Genomic DNA, 19099 nt, shown 5'->3' on the forward strand with positions numbered 1-19099 from the left:
TGCTCAGGAGTATATCTCAGCCCCCTGAGCACTGATTTTAATGGGAGAGGTACAGTTGGAAAGGGGAAAGCTCCCCTTTCCAAAGGTACCTTTGCCTAGTGAATCCCTGCTTGGGGATCACCTTAGGTGGGCAGAAAGCTCACTAGGTACCAGGGATTACTTTGTTTAGAAATGTCTATGGGTGGAGGCTGCCAGGATGGTTACAGCAATTACCCCTCATCAAAGATATAGGCACAGTCTTTCTGCCCCCCCACACTTTGGGGGGCAGATTGGGGTTCATTACCCTCAGTCTGTCCCCGGGGGGCAGATATCCCACAAGACACCAGGGATTATTTTTCATATATAAAAGAGGGGTGGGGGCTGCCCACCAAGGGCATGGACATGCCCCCACCCCACCCCACATAAATGGGGACCAAAGTCTTTCTGCCCCCCTGGGGGCAGATGGAGGTAATCACCCCCGATCAGCCCCGGGGGTAGACAGCCCACTAAAGGCCAGGGAATTAAAAAAAGAAAAATAGAGGGGTGTGGATGTCCACCACCGTGGCCCACTCCAACTGAAGGGGGCAACAGTCTTTCTGCCCCCTCTGTGGACTAAAGCATCTCATCCCAATGGCAAGCAAGAGTGCATTTGACTCTTTTGGGTGTTGATTTTACATAAGGGCCAGGAGAGCTTGGCTCACTCCAAATATCGTCCCACTTGCAATGGTGAGCGGCTGCGCATTTTGGACTTGGGTACGCTGCCACCTGGAAAACCCTACAAGACCACCCTGGATTCCCCCAACTTAAATATCTAGGGGAGTCCAGGGTGGTGTACTTCACATACACCACACATTATTTTCTTACTCACAATGCAGTGCAAACCTTGAACTTTGCCTGGAATCACACATTTTCCATTAATTTCTGTGAAGGCAACTTCTGTAACTCTCAGGAATACACAAAACTCCTATGACCCAGCATTGCTGTATCTGCACTGATAAAAACTCTGCTCCACTTGTGTAGGTGTTCAAAACAGAGTTAGCCTAAAAATGTACGCAAACAACCCTGCCATTTTAATCCTGTTTTGGTACCCCCTCCAATTTCTACCCATTTTTGGCCCTTCCCTGTCACAGGCACTTGGCCCACCTACACAAGTGAGGTATCATTTTTATCTGGAGACCAAGGGGAACACTAGGTGGTAGGATATTTGTGGCTCCCCTCACATTCCAGAACTTTCGATCACAGAAATGTAAGGAAAATGTGGTTTTTGGACGAATTTTTAGGTTCTCAAGGGATTTATTTTGGGTAACATAATCTGGTTAAAAACACACAAGTCACCTAGCTGGGATTCCCATAGGTGCCTAGTTTAACAAATTACGGGTTTGCTAGGTTTCCCTAGGTGCTGGCTGAGCTAGAGCCCAAAATCCACAGCTAGGCACATTGCAAAAAAGGGTCAATTTTTAGATGAAAAAATGTGCAGCATCTACAATGCGTTTTGGGCCTTTTTCTGCTGCGATGCCTAGGCCTACACACACACAAGTGAGGTACCATTTTTATTGGAAGACTTAGGGGAACACAAAATAGTAGAACAAGTATTATTACCAATTGTCTTTCTCTGCATTTGCGCCTCCCAAATGAAAGGCAGTGTGTAAGAAAGAAGGCATTTTGAGAAATACCCTCTAATTCACATGCTAGTATGGGCACCCACGAATTCAGAAATGTGCAGATAACCACCTCTTGTGCCCAGTTTGGAAATTCATAGTTTTCCATCATACCTATTTTTCATTCTTTATATTTTACCCAAAAAATTACTATGTACCTGGTACACAATGAAAAACTATTGCAAGGTGTAGCTCAGTTATTGGCTCTGAGTACCTAGGGTTCTTGGTGAACCAACAAACCCTATATTTCCCCGCAACCAGAAGGGTCTTAAGGATGTAACAGTATGTTGTTCTTAAAAATCTGTCATAGTTGAACGAAGTTACAGATGAAAATGTAGAAATGGCATTTTTTTAACTCAATTACAATATTTTTTCATTCAACTGTTACTTTCTATAGGAAAACCTTGAAGTATGCACACAAATGGCCCCTTGCTGAATTCAGGATTTCTACTTTTCAGAAATGTATAACTTTCTGGGATCCACCATTGGTTTCATACCCATTTCAACCACTAACTGGGAAGAGGTTGAAAGCATAAAAAAAAGGAAAAATTATCTATGTCCAAGTAAAATGCCAAAACTGTTTTGAACAATTTGGTTTTCTGATTCGAGTCTGCCTGTTCCTAAAAGCTGAGAAAGTGGTGATTTTAGAACTGCAGCGCCGTTTGCAGGGAAAAAACAGGCGCTTTCTTTTGCAGCACTTTTTTTCCCATTTGTCCCAAAAAATCAAATTTTGCTGTAATTTGGCTAATTTCTCAGGTCCCCTCCTGAGGAATCCACAAACCCTTGGTACCTTTAGAATCCCCAGGACTTTAGAAAAAAAAGGATGCAAATTTGGCGTGGATACCTTATGTGGACAAAAAGTTATGGGGGCCAAAACGTGAACTACCCCAAATAGCCAAAAAAAAAGGCTTAGCACTGGGAGGGAAAAGGTCTAGCAGCGAAAGGGTTAAAGGCCCCCCGATCAGCAGAGACTTTTTGACTACAGGCTATTGGGAATTCAGCTGCAGGGGTATGAACTCTGTTGATCCATTAGGGGCACAGAGCTCTTACACTTTATATTTGGAGTGAACAGAGACTGTGGCCCTCATTATGACTCCGGCGGGTGGCGGAGGCCGCCCGCCAGAATTCCGCCCTCCGTAATACCGCTCCGCGGTCAGAAGAACGCGGAGGGTATTATGAGTTTTTCCCTTGGCTGGCGGGCGGTCTCCAAAAGACCGCCCGCCAGCCCAGTGAAAAACTCCCTTCCCACAAGGATGCCGGCTCGTAATAGAGCCGGCGGAGTGGGAAGGTGCGACGGGTGCTGTTGCACCCGTCGCGTATTTCACTGTCTGCAAGGCAGACAGTGAAATACATTTTGGGGCCCTCTTACGGGGGCCCCTGCAGTGCCCATGCCGTTGGCATGGGCACTGCAGGGGCCCCCAGGGGCCCCGCGACTCCCCCTCCCGCCATCCGGTTCCCGGCGGGAGAACCGCCAGGAACTGGATGGCGGGAGGGGGAGTCGGAATCCCCAAGCCGGCGCAGCAAGCTGCACCGGCTTGGAGGATTCCTTGGGGGCAGCGGGAAACCGGCGGGAGACCGCCGGTTTCCCTTCTCTGACCGCGGCTAAGCCGCTGCGGTCAGAATGCCCCGCGGGGCACCGCCGGCCTGTCGGCGGTGCCTCCGCGTCCAGCGGCCCTGGCGGTTACAAACCGCCAGGGTCGTAATGAGGGCCTGTGTCTATTGGTGGAGCGGGGTTAGAGTGTGGAGTGAATAGAAGGGATGCACAGATTCAGGTGGGTTGTACTGGGGGACAACAGTGGGTTTTTACCTTTGTTATATTCATGTTTTTCATATTCAGAGCCTTCTGTTCTTTGGGGCACGTGGGCCATGGTAACACTTGGACATCTTGGACTTGGACTTGGACATCAAGTTGTAGGGCACCGTTTGTCATTCTGTGTACTCCATAGATTAAACTAGGCTTGAGCTACATTGGACCTGAACCCTCAGGCTGACAGGGGCACATGGTGATTATCTACATACAAAGCGAGAATAATGAGCACTATTTCTATACCAGGCACAGGGTTAATGTGACGTATGTGTGTCTAAGAACACAAATTATCCCATGCAGGAGGATTTTCACTTAGTTATTTGTTTTGAACATTTGGTCTCAAAAATATCCAATCCCACAAATAAATCAAAGCAAGGATCATAATTATTACATCAATGATGCGTTTGCACATGAGCAATGTAACATATAGGGCCACGGAAACTGCACTAGCCCTGCCGAACAGCGGTCACCAAGACTCCAGGAATTAAAGATAGTGATCGGTGACAGACAGGGCGACTAGCTAACTACTTTTTAGTTAAGAATGAATATGAAAAAGAGGTACCCCTAGCATCACTCGTCTACATGCATAACGGATGTAGTTGTTATGAACATTGCTTGAATTTATTTATTTGTGGGACTGGATATTTTTTAGGCCAAATTCTCATAACAAATAACTGAACGAAAATCCTCCTCCTTCAGGGAGCAATTTGTGTTTGTATACTAGTAACCGGTCTGGGGGATTGTTGGGTTGCTCTGTTCTGTTATACTGTAAGTGTGTTTAAGGCACAAGGTCTGTAATATATAGGACAAGATTCACGAGCTGTATGTGTGTATGAGACACAACTCAGATGCTGTATGTGTTTATGACATACAGGCCGCATGAGCTGTATGTGTTTATGAGACGGGTTTATGAGCAATGGAGGAATTAAACACAAGGCTCATGAGCTGTATATAAGAGACACAGCTTATGAGCTGTGTCTGTTTATAAAACACAGCAAATGAGTTGTATGTGTCTGTTTGAGGCACAGAGCTCATGTTTTATATGTGTGTATGAGGCTCATAGCTTGGCAGTGTAAGGGTTTATGAGACATATGGTTTATGGGTTATATGGGTTAATCTGCTGTATGTGTGTTTAAAACACGCCTCATGTGTTGTACCTGAGTATGAGACCGGACTCATGGGGTAAATGGCTGAATGATATGTAGGTAGGGTTCATGAGCTGTACGTGAGTATGATAAATAGATAATGAGCTGTATGTGTGTAAGAGACACATCACACAAGCTGTATGCATGTATAAGATACAGGACCCTTTACATATATGTGTGTAATATGCAGCACAGCTCTTGAGAGGCCGATATACAAGACATAGGGCCTGATTTAGAACTCGGCTGATGGGTTACGCCAATGCAACGGAGACGGATATCTTGTCCACCAAAATCTAAATCCCATGGAAGATAATGGGATTTAGATTTCGGCAGACAGGATATCCTTCACGGTTGTGACAAAGTAACCTGTTCATCGAGTTCTAAATCAGGCCCTTAGATCTTATGAGTTACATGCTTTTATGATGCTCAGAGCTAATTATGAGTTTGTTTGAGGCACAGGACTCATAGGTTACATGTTAGTACATGAGATATGGCTTATAGGTGATGTATTTGTGTAACATAACAATGTGACCACAGCACACAGAAATGAATAGTCCAATCGTGTAGCAAGGATAAGTATCCCTTGATGCGCTGACTACTGATTGATACACCTCTCCGGCCCTGCTCCCAGGGTGTGACTCCAGGCTTACTAGGGCCTCCTGCATCTCTCTAACCTTACGTGGTTACCATTTGAACTCACAACACCTGTTGCTGTTTGGGCACCATCCCCGACTCTTAGCTCTACTGTACAAAGATTTCCACCCACCATCCAAGGCCTACTTGCCTTATCGCAGGGTTCTTTCGCAATTTACCTCTCTGGCTGGACGGCCCAGCCATGATGAAGTCACCTGAGTGCCAAAACACGTGTTGGCTGTATCTCGACGAATGCACAATCCTTTGGCTAATAGTACCTACAAATAAAGACACTTTCTACAACAAGAATTGGGATCTTCACGTCCTTTGCTCTTTCCGACTTCAAATACACCACCAGGGATACTTATCCTTGTTACACGATTAGACTATTCATTTCTGTCTGCTGTGGTCACATTGTTTTGTTTGTCTCTGGGTACTCTGGTACCCTATTTCGTGCCTACTGGGTAGTAAGGCACTTGACCATTTGGCACCAGATTCTGTTTACATCTACATCTGCCAACTATATTGTTTTACTGCCTAGATGTGCGGCATCTTTTCACCCATACTACCCTTACTTTTATTTTAGGCCTTGTATTTGTGTAACATACAGGGCTCACAGGCGATATGCTTGTGTGCTATGGAGCACTCAAAGGCAACATATCTGTGAGCACAGGACTCATGGGCGACAAGCTGGGGTAACTTGTTGTATACGTCACATGGTGTGAGATGCAGGAGTTACAGGGCAATATGTTCATGTGAAATGCTGACCTGATATGCAAATTGGTGGTCTTAGATTTGGGACTCATACATTTGATGGTGGTATAAAAAGATTCACTTGTAGGTGATATGATGATATGAACTGTGCATCTTGTCAGTATGAAATACAGGGCACACAGGTGTTAAGGGCCAGATTTAGAGTTTGGCAGATGGGTTTACCAGATCACACCCACAATAGATATCCCGTCCAGCGTATCACAACCACATCATATCCGATGAAAATCATAATACGGCAGATGGGATATCCGTCACATTTGTGAAAGAGTAACTCATCTGCCAAACTCTAAATCAGGCCCTAAGTTGGCAAGAAGTGGGATAGGAAGGTGCAATGGGCCCTAATGCAAGGGAAGGAAAAGAACCCATATATTTCTGGTCAGTAATAGTTGGGTTGCCGTAGACTACACATGCTTCAGTGCCCCATTGCTACTGTACCTGATGCACTAATGATAGCTATGCCCTGTCCCTGTATGCAAGCGATTGGAAAGCCATATTCCCTTGACATACATAGATATGAGCTTTTCTACTCTTTATTCAGGTGGGAGGCAGAGACCCTGAGATCTGTATATATGATGTCCTGCTCTTGCAGCAAGCTCTTAGTAAAGTAATTGCTTTTATATAGTGCTTACTACCCTTGACAAGGCGTCAAAGCGATTTATACCGGCCAGCACTCTGCTCCAGGACTCAAAGTTAGTGGTTAGTCCAGTGTTATTGGTTGTTGCTTGTTATTGGGATTAGTCTTGTGTGCTCAAGCAAACCATTCTATTCATTCACTACAGCTTCTTTGCAATAGATTCAAGTTATAGAAGTTAGGTGGGATCATTAGTAGGTAAAGAAGGATATTTGAGTTCATGCAGATGTTTGGTGGAGTTAACAGATGAGCAGGAGGAGATTAGGTAGTGTTAAATTGCAAGGGTATCATTTTCCAAAACAAAGAGATGTTGTCATCTTTAAAATAAATTATAGGCATTTTGCAGAGGTACTCTAAAAGATTAAGAAAAGCATGCATGTTACTTGGAGATGGTTGTGCTCGAAGAGAAGAGGCATGCAGAGAATGGAAAGGCAAAAATGAGAGGTGGCCATCAGATGGTTTAAGAAAGGATCAGCTTTCATGCTGCATTTTAGGAATAAAACAACATTATTTGAACTGAAGGTAGTGCTGTATAAAGTACATTTGATAGGTACTAGACTCAGGTGACCTGCTTGCTCACTGCTAGCTAAGCGCACCACTAGATCATCGCTTCAGCCAGGAGAACTGATCAAATCAGGGGTTGGAAGCAAAAGGTAATTGCTGGGTGTAAATATTGAGGTGATTTGGCAAATGCAGGCGCTTATTTCTACTGATGTTCATCCATAGGTTTGGCTCACAGTATGAAATATATAGCACAGTAACATCCATTTAGGGCACCTCTGGTTTGATATAGCACAAGATGAAGTGTATTGCCTTCATTCCAACGCGTGAAGATCCAGGCGCTGAGGTGAAATGGCTCCCTTTAAATATTAATTAAAGACTTTGCTAGCAAGGGGCTGCTGATTATACTTCCTGAAGCACTGCCCTTTTTTGATGGGATAGGCAAGGGTGGGACTGCAGATTCTACTGTGCATGGTCAAGGGGACCCTTTAAGTGAGACCCAGCCTTTTGCTTGCCTTGATCTCTGCCTTGATCTTGTTCTCCGGAATAACTATCTCCACAGCCCATTGCTCAATGCAGCGAGAACCTCCTGCTCAATAATAGTCACATATACTGTTATTGTAGCTGAAGGACCAATTAATAAAGAACCCTGCATTTTCATTGTACTTGCATTTTTCCATGAATGATTCTATATAAGGAGGGAAGAATCATGGAAGAAGTGTTCAGCGCGCTTCCTCCTTATATTTCTAATCCTTGTGAGAGCTCTTCATTAGTGCCAAACCTTGTTATAGGATGATGTTGAGATGGAAGTCCCCTGCATGCTTTTTAAAGCTTTGCTATCCTGCCCTGTAATCGTTTTCTGGACTACACTTTGGCCCGTATTTATACTTTTTTAGCGCCGCATTTGCGTCGTTTTTTGACGTAAAAACGGTGCAAACTTCCAAAATACCATTGTATTTTGTAGGTTTGCGCCGTTTTGCGTCAAAAAGCGGCGCAAATGCGGCACTAAAAAAAGTATAAATACGGGCCTTTGTTTTTGTTCTAGTGGACTCCAAAACCAAGATAGCCCACTGGAGGTGCTTTAGGTTTCGTCACCATGAGAGCTGTGCTCTAATGCCATGAGGTCAAACACACGCTGCTTGCTTTTGGAATGAGAGTAGTTAATACCCACACATCCCATTATAGGCTCTGACAAGCAGTAGTGGCAGCATAGTCGAGGAGCTCAGACCTTTTTACTTGTACCCTGCAGGGAGACTCGCTAATAGATCTCCTCAGTAAGGGCTAGTCCAGTGCCTTGTCTACTTAATTTCTGGAACAGCATTTACTCTAGGATTTAAATTAGGATTTGGGGAATGGTGTTTATGGAGCCGGGCACTAAAAGGGCATGATATATGTTGGTGCGGAATTGTAGGGTAATGTGGCATCACAGGGGTCAAGATGCATGTGTCTGTATGAGGACGTGAATCTATGCAGTAATGACACCACTAAGAGTCTCTCGCCTGACAGGTCATGACACTGCAGCCAGTGGGCTCTCCTGGGTACTGTATAATTTGGCTCTTCATCCCAAATACCAGGACCAATGCAGGGAGGAGATACAAGAGCTCCTGAGGGGGAGGGACCCGCTGGAGGTTTACTGGTGAGTACATCTATATACTGTCCTCCTCTTGTGTCAGAGTGTGTCAACTGTCTTTTGCCTTTCTCCACACCAAGTGTCATCTTGACATCTGTGCATGCTTCTTCTTCAGCTCCAGGAGTCATCTGACCTACCATCCTCTTTGTCTCCTTATCTCCCGGTCCCTAATAATTACTCTTTGCGCCAGAAGGAACAAGGGTTTGGATACTAGGGGGCATATATACAAGCTCCTTGCACCACTGGTGAGACACTTTTCATGATGCTCCAGAGGCGCAGAGTGATGACCCATAGCTACGGGGCTACGCAAAGCCACTTTGCATGGCTTTTCATTTCCTTGTAGCTATGGTGTGGGGCAATGCAGCACAAGTCACTGCAATGCTTTACACTGCAATGGGGGTGTTCCATAGACATTGCAGTGGGTTTTCCCAATCAACACCCAGGGGTTTTGACACATTCCCAGATGATTTGCAAGGATTTGTAAACCTGGAAATGCATCATAACTGTACACCCCCCCCAGGGGAAGCGTAAAGAGAAGAAATATCTTTATTTCTCCTTGTGTTTTCCTCTTTCTATGTGTGCTGCATTCTACACACATAGAAAGAGGGAAAAGGCTCCCTGGATTGTTTTTGTGCAGGAAGGAACCCCTTTCCGCACAAAAACAATCCTGCATACAACACAGACACCCTTGCACTATGATGCAGGGGTACATGCATTGGCACTAGGCATGACATTGTGCGCTTGCTGAAAGGACAGGAATGCACAGTATCGGTGCATTCCTGCCTTTTCAAATTGGCGTAGGGCAGTGCAGCAAAAAATACATGCAGCGCTGCCCTATGCCAATTTGTTGTAAATATGCCCCTTGCTTTATAACCAGGTAGGTCAAGGACCACTGGGCTGAAAGTAGCTCTAGTCCCTATTAAATATCCAATGGACTTAGAAATTTGGTGGCCATTTTGAAGTAATTTACCCTCATTGTCCAGTTCGCATTCAGGAAATGCATGATACATGTGCATAGGTAATCGCAAGTAGGTATTCCCTATTTGTGATTACCTATTTAGCTAAATGGAGTCTCAATGTTGGTGATTCCTTAAAATTGCACTGTGAATGCCTTTCATAAATTCTGAAATGCTATTTTTCATTCGCAAACAGTGGAATTTTTTGGCGATTTGCACCATTTGCGAATGCAAAATTATTTGATACACCTGGCCCTAAATACTTTACATTCAGAAATCACCTCAAACCCTCAAACCCTATGTCTACATTATATCGGGGGGGGTAATCTGTTGGAGCAGTAGAACCTTTCAGCAGAATCAGATCTGAGAATCTGCTATCAAGTATTACAAATACCACAAGCAAAACAGCCTCTCAGCATGAAGTGATATTGCTTCCTCCAGAGTATTGTGCTTGGAGCATCATTACTCCAACGCATGCACTATTCATGTGCATTGGGGTATTGCAGCACTTGGCACAGCAGTGTTCAGCCATAGATCCTACTTGAGGGCCCATCCCACTTTCAAACGTGGGCCTGAGTTTGGTTGCATTTTTAATGCTTGCGTATGTGTTGCGCAGTCCATGTTTGGTGAGCTTTTTCCTGGAGGTTTTAGTGTGCCTTTGGTGAACAGGTAGTCCTAACATGGCTGTTTGCACAGGGCTTCATGATTTGTTTGATTGTTTCGCTCCACATAGTTCTAGACATTGTATGCACTTAGTAACCCGGTCCTTCAGGTGTGGGTGGAAATCCACATTTGTGTGATTAATCTTGAGTCACATAACTTTTTCTGGCCTGGTCCATAAATGACAGACAAAGCTTGCACCTGCACTTTTCTCTCCCAGTGACCAAAGGTATCCCTGTCACCTTAATTCATCATCTCTGAGGGTCCCCACAGTTCCCTGCCTTTCATTTGCTTGTGGTTCCCCACCACAGAGCTCTCTGACCTCAGATAATCTTATGTCCTGATCCTACCTCTAAATCTGATCTTTCCTTGGCCATGCGATTTAAGCTCATCTTACTGGCTGACCAATCAGAAAGTTGCAATTTAGAGATGTATTGTAGAAGATTAGGAGGGGGACATCTCAAGGGGCACGTAGAGAAATAAAGTCACTCATGTGTGCAATGCATAGAATCTTTCTCATCTTTGTTCACAAGTAGAGGCCCATGTCAATGCTACAATCATTACCCACATCACAAGTTCCTGAATCCAGTGCTGACTGTACTCAAAGCTCCAAACAATGCATGTGGTTAGCTATCACCAATAACCTATAACTCTTACATAAAAGAAAAAATCATGTGCATTAGGAGCTATTTGGAAATAAAGTAAGAAATGTTCCATGGTAACTGAAATTGAATACAACTTGCAGTGTACCCTAATCTGAAAGCTTGAATTTCAGAACAAATAGCCCCTATATGTAGACATTTTATGCATCTGCTTATTTGTTTTTTAGGGACGACCTGTCCCAGATGCCTTTCACCACAATGTGCATCAAGGAGAGCCTACGATTGCACCCGCCCGTGGCCGCCGTGTCTCGGTGCTGCACCGAAGACATCAGGCTGCCAGATGGAAGAATCATTCCAAAAGGTATCAACCTTCTACCATTGAATGTCTTGCCTGAACAATAGCAACACTGCTGGGTACTTTTAGCACACCATGAAAGACTCAGACTCATACTCTCTCTCTCTCGTGCAGTAACATCTGAACACAACTCACCACAGCTTTCTTGCGTGGTTTTTCATGGCGTTGTGAATATGGACCACTTTCAAGCATTAACACTGCATGTAAGGGAAGTTCCATGGGTGTTGCTTGGGGTATTCCCATGGAACCGAAAGAAATATGGATTTCCGGATTTACAAGTCTGGGAATGTGTCAGATTCCTGCGCCACATCAGGAGTGATGTAAGAGTGGCGCAACAGGGAGAAATATCTCCATTTCTCCACGTTATTTTCCCTTTCTATGTTTGATGCATTCTGCAACACACATAGAAAGAGGAAAACACCTCTTGTGATTTTTTTTTTGCAGGAAAGTGTCCCTTTCTGCAAAAAAACAAGCACCCTTGCACCATGGCGCAAAGGCGTCTGTTGGTACATGGCAACAATTTGTGCACCAACTCAGAGGGAGAGGATAAAAATGTGCCATATCTTGCAGATACAGTGCATTTCTGGCCTTTCCTGGCGACGCAGACAGGGCAGCAAGGCACCTGCTGTGCCGCCCTGCTCCACAGGCCTTGTAAATGAGGCCCCTAGACCTTGAAAAAATCAAAAGCATTGCTGAATTTTCTGTTCAATTTTACAAATAAAAGGTTAAAAATGCTGAAAATTGTACAAGAAATATTTTTCCTCAGGAAATGACTGAGACAAGAATTGCTACCAGTATGTATTTATTTATTTAAAACCTTAAGACTAGTAGGTAACTGCGCAGTGAGCAGCTCTCGCAATCATCTCATTGGTGCCTTCAGACACTGGACTTTTATAAATGATGATGGGGGAAGATCAAGGATTCAATTACTGTAGAGAAAATCTGCCCCAAAAGTGTCCAATCAGCCACACGTCCGCTAGAACATCACCCCGTTTTCAAATTCCATGAAGTCACTAAGGAAAAAGTAGCAACCATTGTGTACAGCCTATAATTTACCTACAGCGCGGGAGATCTTTGTCATGCTAGCTTGTTCAAGGCTAATAACAAAGAACAATTGTCTGTAATTGCAGCCCTTATGACTAGTTCATTTGGCACTAGGCTATCATACAATGAAACGGATGATCTGCGGTTGAAACGTCTTTGGACACATCTTAAACCCACTCCTTGCTAGGAGAATTCCTGGAGATGGCCTCTATTCAGCTGCAAGAGTTTTCTGATGCAAATACGTTTCCAAGCTACTAGCAGTCAGACATTTCCTGACATTTCTCCCTCAATGCCTGGCCAGTAATTGATGCTAACCTGCTTCACTGAGGCTATTGGCTCTGTTGGCACTGCTCGACAGCATGTATCACTCCCCACCACAGCCAAGAATCGGTCATGTGCTCGGGTTGTCAGAACAATAAGATATATTGTTTAAGTCCTGCCTAACGGGTGGGTAAGGGATGATCTGTGTAGGAAAGATGTTCTCACGATGGCCTCCGGTTAGTTACATTGACCTCGAGGGCTCATAGCTGTCACTGCCATTGATTAATATTTATGTGGTTTCCCAATCATGGCAAAAGGCTAGTGGTGTTCTGAAACAAGCAATCCTGGGATGCCTTGTTGAACAGATCTTTGCTACCACCTTTTCCAAGGTAAAAGCTATCAGACTTATGTAACAGAGTGAGTGAATGTGTGTGTATGAGTAAGCATGTAGGTGTGATTAAAAGTAAAGATGAAATGGCGCGTGATTTCACTTCCGCTACCCCTGGCATTTTGGTGAATTGGCGTCCATGCAAGCAGCCAGAGCAGACTCTTACCCTCATTATAGGGGAGAGGGAACACAACCTCCACGCTTTGCAAAGACTCCTCTGGCTCCCAGTAGAGGCTCAGAGGACCATCTATGGCAGGCCCATGTGTACAGCTAACTTGGGCTAAAGTGACCGTCCTCCCAGAGAGCCCTGCGGTTGAGACTAAGGCTGCTCACGGATGTGCGAACAATAGAAAGAGTTAATGGTGTCTGATTTTAAGCCAATCCATTACATGACACTGTTAGAGCACAGAGAGCGGGCACATTTAGAACACATGGTTTCCTACTATTCTAGTGAGAGCAGCTATTACCATGCGCATGTACTTGAGAACTAAAAGGTGGCATGTCTAAAACACTTGAAATACTTCGTGTGACACTGTGGGGGACATTTGTAATCCTGAACTGTAACTCAAAGAACAGCACATAACATTTCTAAGACACCTTAGAAAAACACTGTGAATGCTTTGCACAGCACTGTGACAACATCTCTCTTTTCTTAAATATCTGGGAGTGACAAATACGATGCAAAGGGAAAGTTGTTGGAAATACACCATCGTGTGTTTTAGTTAGAACATTGACTCTTACACAACATTCAGAAAATGACATTTTTAGGGCTATGATTAAGAAATTAGAAATAATTTTCTCTAGAGTTATTTGAAAAGTAATATTGCCTTTTTGACACTTAGGTATTATCCAGAGTTCTAACCCCAGAATTTAGGCATGTAAGTTATTTTAGGGTATGAACATTTTGGTTGGCTTCTTTAGCGTCATTTCAAATGTAAATGTGGTGTTCTCCATTTCTTGTACTTTCAGGAATCCCTTGCCTAATCAGTATTTATGGGACTCACCATAACCCCACCGTCTGGCCGGACCCTGAGGTACCAGTTTACATTTCCAGTAATTCTTCATTAATTCAATGTCCTATATAAAAAGACAAACTCAGGAGAAAACTTGCTTGTTAAGGGCCTCTGTTAGCAGACGACATTACCAGGACACCGCCATAGTGTGTGAGGCCATCTTCACCATTCCCTATGGTCCACCACACCATTTAAAGGGCAGCAAATGTCTGACAGACTTAGGCCCATAGTTATACTTTTTTAGCGCCGCATTTGTGCCACTTTTTTACGCAAAAGCGGTGCAAACTTACAAAATACAATTATATTTTGTAAGTTTGCGCCGCTTTTGCGTAAAAAAATGACGCAAATGCGGCGCTAAAAAAGTATTAAAATGGGTCTTAGTGAGTGGGCCTCCACCACCACACTATCAGGTGTATCATGCCTCAGCAATCACATTGCCGTACATGGTGTTGGTCCCTCTTCCCAATATATGGTAGACGGTCCGCCATCATTTTCAATGATGTCAACTACAAAGAAGACTGGTGCCAAGAACTAATCTGACACCTAGAAAGTAATTTATGAGATTTGTTACAGGTTTCTGTACAGAATCTAGTGACCACAGAAACATCTTGTCCAAACACTGGGGAATTCTGACAATAGGGTTTCGTTGTACATAAAGGTGCACCACATGCAAATGTGGAGTTTATAAACAAATTTAAATTTCACAGTGATGAAGAAACTAATGTGTTCACAAACCACAGTATGCAGTATGTGGTTTATGTCTTTGTCGTATAGTACTGTGACTTAAAGTGCTTTGGGAATGCAACAAGAGGACTAAAATTCAGTATCAAAAAACACTTTACAGCAATTAAAATGAGGATCCATATAATTGTGTGGATGGACATTTCAAAGTAGAAGATATCAGTAATCCTTCCAAATTTAGGTATATTGGCATATGTGCTCAGTTTACAGATCCTGGAGATGGGTTGTTGTAACGTAGTACGGCAAAAGGAATCTAAAGAGATACTTAGGTTGCATGTTTCACTTGGTGTTTAAGAGGCAGTGTAATTCACATGTTAAGTGCAATGTTCATTATGATTTATCATGTATGGGAGAGAGTACCCAGTGATGATGATAAGGCTATAGAGAATCACAGGGTAGTCTATGACCATGCAGAGTAACGAGGTTAAAGAGTGTGGAATGTCATGGGAGGAACTCGGAGGAGACTTGCAATATCCCTGTAAAGTACAGCAAAGAGCATTTTATTCCTCATAATAGATGGGCACCTCATTCCTCTTCCCACAAATCTATTAAAACTCTGGTGTCTTGCTCTTTCATATGAAGGAGATAGCGTAGTTGTAGACACAAAGACTAAAAGTGGAATCTGTAGTGCAAAATTAAACACATGACAAAGAAGATGGTAATTTGTTACAAACTATATTAGAGTGAGTTTAAAGTAAGCATAGAATGAGTATAAACATGTACAGAGATTCTGTCTTTCCTGTAATGACATATAGTGTGCATAAATAACTTATTTCAGTTGATCTCTTATGTCATTTAATAAATTACAGGTGCTAGGAGCTCAACTGTAGTAAGGAAATTAGAGATGGCCTTTAATAAAGGGATGGCAAGCTTCTATATATTATATAACTATATTTGGGTTTTGGATTGATGTCCAAAAGCATACATCTGTCTAGGATAAAGATTTAGGAATAGCCTAGTAAGGCATGACTCAGGGCCCCAAAACTAAAATTTCATGCAAAACGAATATGGGCACCATACATGGGAGAAAATGATGCCTCACAATTGCTGTGATGCTAAATTGCTGATAATCTCTTTTAACAAATATTATCACAACAATGAACACTAGAAGGATGGTTATCCTGAAAAAGGAAACTTAATACAATAAAATGGTGAAGCTGAAGTTTTAGAATTGGATTTGTCATAAAGCAATTAATTATAATTCACCAGAAATAAATGGTCAAATAAATGGGTATACGTCATTTTGTAATATCATTCTTGATATTGAAACAAGTGGCAAAAAATGTCGTTGCATTATCGGCACTCTGCATCTATCTATCTATCTATCTATCTATCTATCTATCTATCTATCTATCTATCTATCTATCTATCTATCTATCTATCTATCTATCTATCTATCTATCTATCTGTCTGTCTGTCTGTCTGTCTATCTATCTATCTATCTATCTATCTATCTATCTATCTATCTATCTATCTATCTATCTATCTATCTCAGTACCTCAGCAGACAGTTTTATGTAAGAATTTAAATCAGTTTCTCTCATTTCCAGGGTTAGTTAACTTTTATAGTGTTTCTCAATAAACAAGTTACTACCACATATTATGACCATGGCTAAATCAAATCCTCTTTTGTTTTCCTTGTTTTAGTTGTACAACCCATATCGCTTTGATCCCAAAACCTCAAAGGAAAGATCACCGCATGCCTTTGTACCTTTCTCAGCAGGACCAAGGTAAATATCCAATGTCAGAAAGTGCACATTACCCTCTAGTTTAGTTTAAGAAACAGCCTAAGTTGATGACATTTTCAAGAGCAACCACTGTACAAGTTGGTCATTGAGTGCGTTGTGTGACTCGGATCTGGGTTTCTGATTCAATACAGCATCATTGTGTACTCTTTGCTGCTTGGGTTGGAAACCTGTAAAGGAGTCCCAAACAGAGTTGTTTGTCGATGGCTGATACTAAGAAGAGTGTTGAAGCCTTCAATTTCAAACTCTACATAAAAGAGAGACAAAGTTCCTTGTGCTTTTAACCAAAGGTCAACATTCAATGCAATGTGGAGGCCATGGGTTGAACATGTGTTGAAGCCAAAGTAGAGTCTTGGGTGTTTGCCTATTCTTTCTCTAAGTACAGAGGAATGTGGGTGAGGGTGCAGTCAATCAGGTCCACTGGTTTTACCTTCATTGTGCTTCAGTGATCATGGCCCTTCCTAAAGACTCTTACCCTCATGCAATCTTCAAACAAGATCACCTTTAGTGGGCACAAGAAATGATAATGTAGGCAGTTATCATAAAACGTGGTGAAGAATAGCCAGCCATGAGCTCAGATGTGGTCGAAGGAAAAGGAAACCTACAAAATATCTGCAGGAATTTATAAAGAGGAACCCATAAAGGTGATACATAGAATGCCTAAGTGAGGCTGATGGTGGTCATTACTCCGGGATGCATTCCAGTTCATCATTTTTACCGTCATTGCTAATCCACACAAGAACCACCCTCGTCTAAACCAGGCTTAGTTCGAATGTAACAAAAACAGTCTATTCCAAAATCACATGTTAGCCACTCTGAATTTATAATGAAGCAGACATTGACAGAAACATGCACACTTTGTCTAAACACAGTGGGCGAAGAATATTCAGAACCAGTTATTAGTTAAACCCAACTTGACACAAATCATTACTCCGTTGGAAGATGTAAAGGTGTGTTGTAAGATGCTGTAGAGAGTTTGAACGCTGTCAACATGCATAGCAACGCCAGGGCGCACATTCAAAACACAAGCTAGGAAAATTTCTCGATTGACTGTGAAGAGGTTTAATGATTGGCGTTCATCGGGGGAGGGAACTATAACAAGGTTTGCTGTCCGGTGGGTCACTGTAGAATATACACCGATGTAAACTTGCGGACTTGTAAGGGGTTAGCAGGAAATAATGAACACTTGTGATAAGCAGGTGACCCGTTGCCCATTGAAACACATGTGGAACCTTCAGGGTCATTGTGTGGTGTCAGGTTTTCTTTCTACTGATGACAATTATATGCAGTACCGCAGTTAATTTGGCATGAATTACTTGGTATATAAAAAAATGAGATTTAGGATATTCTCCGGGACTGAGATAAGGCAAAGGTAATACCCCAAATTATTCAGACTTTTTAAAAAGTTGCTGATCTTTTTGGGTGAGCTTTTGCTCTAAACCTAAGTAGCCGTGGAGCCTCTTCATAGGGGTTTTATGAAACAATACACCAAATTAAGTGACTTACCCTGTCTTTTGGCTTCTGAAGGAACTGCATCGGGCAAAACTTTGCAATGTCGGAGATGAAGGTGGTTTTGGCCCTTACACTGCTTCGCTTTAAGGTCATGCCAGATGCAACACGGGATGTCCGTCGGTCTCCAGAGCTGATTCTACGGGCTGAAGATGGACTCTGGCTGAAGTTGGAACCTCTGGAACAAGGACAGTGAGGATGGAACAAAGACATTCCTGACCCCACCACTGACATCTATTGGACTGAAAATGCAAAATGTGGTTGATTCCACGAGAGTGAGTGACTGATCAGGAGTGCAATGTGCAGTTTCTCGAGTAGTGTAGAGTTATACCACTTATTGTCACCTGGTCACTATGTACATGGGTCAGAAACCTTGGAAGTAGATTTTTTCCAAATGTCTTATATTAACTGTACAATTTTGAAACAGTTTAAGTTGTGAGTGCTTGGGGGAGTTTGTAGAGTGGAGCATGGGTGTACACTCAAGCACACTGAGCAGTTGAGGGAACAGAAGTGGTCCAGCAGGGCCAATTGTAGTACTTGACCCTTGTGCAGCAACACAATTCACTATTGAACTACAGAAATCAAATTATGTGGGTGAAAGAGGATGGACACCATGTTGTAACGAGGCACTTCCATCTATTCCCTCAATAGGGCTGACCATGTACTCAGTGCTTTCTATACTTACATCTGCCACTGATGATGCTTTTGAAAAGAATGTATATACAGAATATTCTGCATTCACCTAAAATCTCTTATGAATCCAAGTGCAGATTGCTGAGGTTTGCAATAAACTTTCAGTTATTAAAAGTTACTTGTGAGTTAAGTTATTTCAAGCAAAGAGGACACGAGGAAAAGTAACTGAGTTATTTATTTCAAGATATGCACGAACCCCTTTACATGTCTTGTCCTTCTGCCACAGCCTGCATTCTGCCCCCCTGGGTTCCATACAGAAGCCCACGCTAATGCATTCCACAGCAGATTGTTCGGATGCAACAATAACACCACAGATGAGATCCATGCGCTGAACCAGAGAACTGAATGACAGCTGGTGAGATGGACATGAGAAGC

The 19099-nt window shown here is 43.0% G+C and overlaps 1 protein-coding gene across 4 annotated transcripts in view; it reads left to right on the forward strand.

Moving 5' to 3' along the window:
- LOC138292020 (ultra-long-chain fatty acid omega-hydroxylase-like) overlaps positions 1-18838 on the forward strand; it is an 87239-nt gene extending 68401 nt beyond the window's left edge. For all 4 annotated transcript variants that reach the window (XM_069230334.1, XM_069230336.1, XM_069230335.1 and 1 more), the window contains exons 9-13: positions 8635-8764; positions 11204-11337; positions 13994-14058; positions 16425-16507; positions 18050-18838. In XM_069230334.1, the coding sequence (XP_069086435.1) occupies positions 8635-8764; positions 11204-11337; positions 13994-14058; positions 16425-16507; positions 18050-18227 (590 nt within the window). In that variant the 3' untranslated portion in view covers positions 18228-18838. The remainder of the gene's footprint in view (positions 1-8634; positions 8765-11203; positions 11338-13993; positions 14059-16424; positions 16508-18049) is intronic.
- The last annotated feature ends 261 nt before the right edge of the window (positions 18839-19099 follow it).

The sequence above is a fragment of the Pleurodeles waltl genome, chromosome 4_2 (assembly GCF_031143425.1).
Source record: "Pleurodeles waltl isolate 20211129_DDA chromosome 4_2, aPleWal1.hap1.20221129, whole genome shotgun sequence".
NCBI lineage: Eukaryota > Metazoa > Chordata > Amphibia > Caudata > Salamandridae > Pleurodeles > Pleurodeles waltl.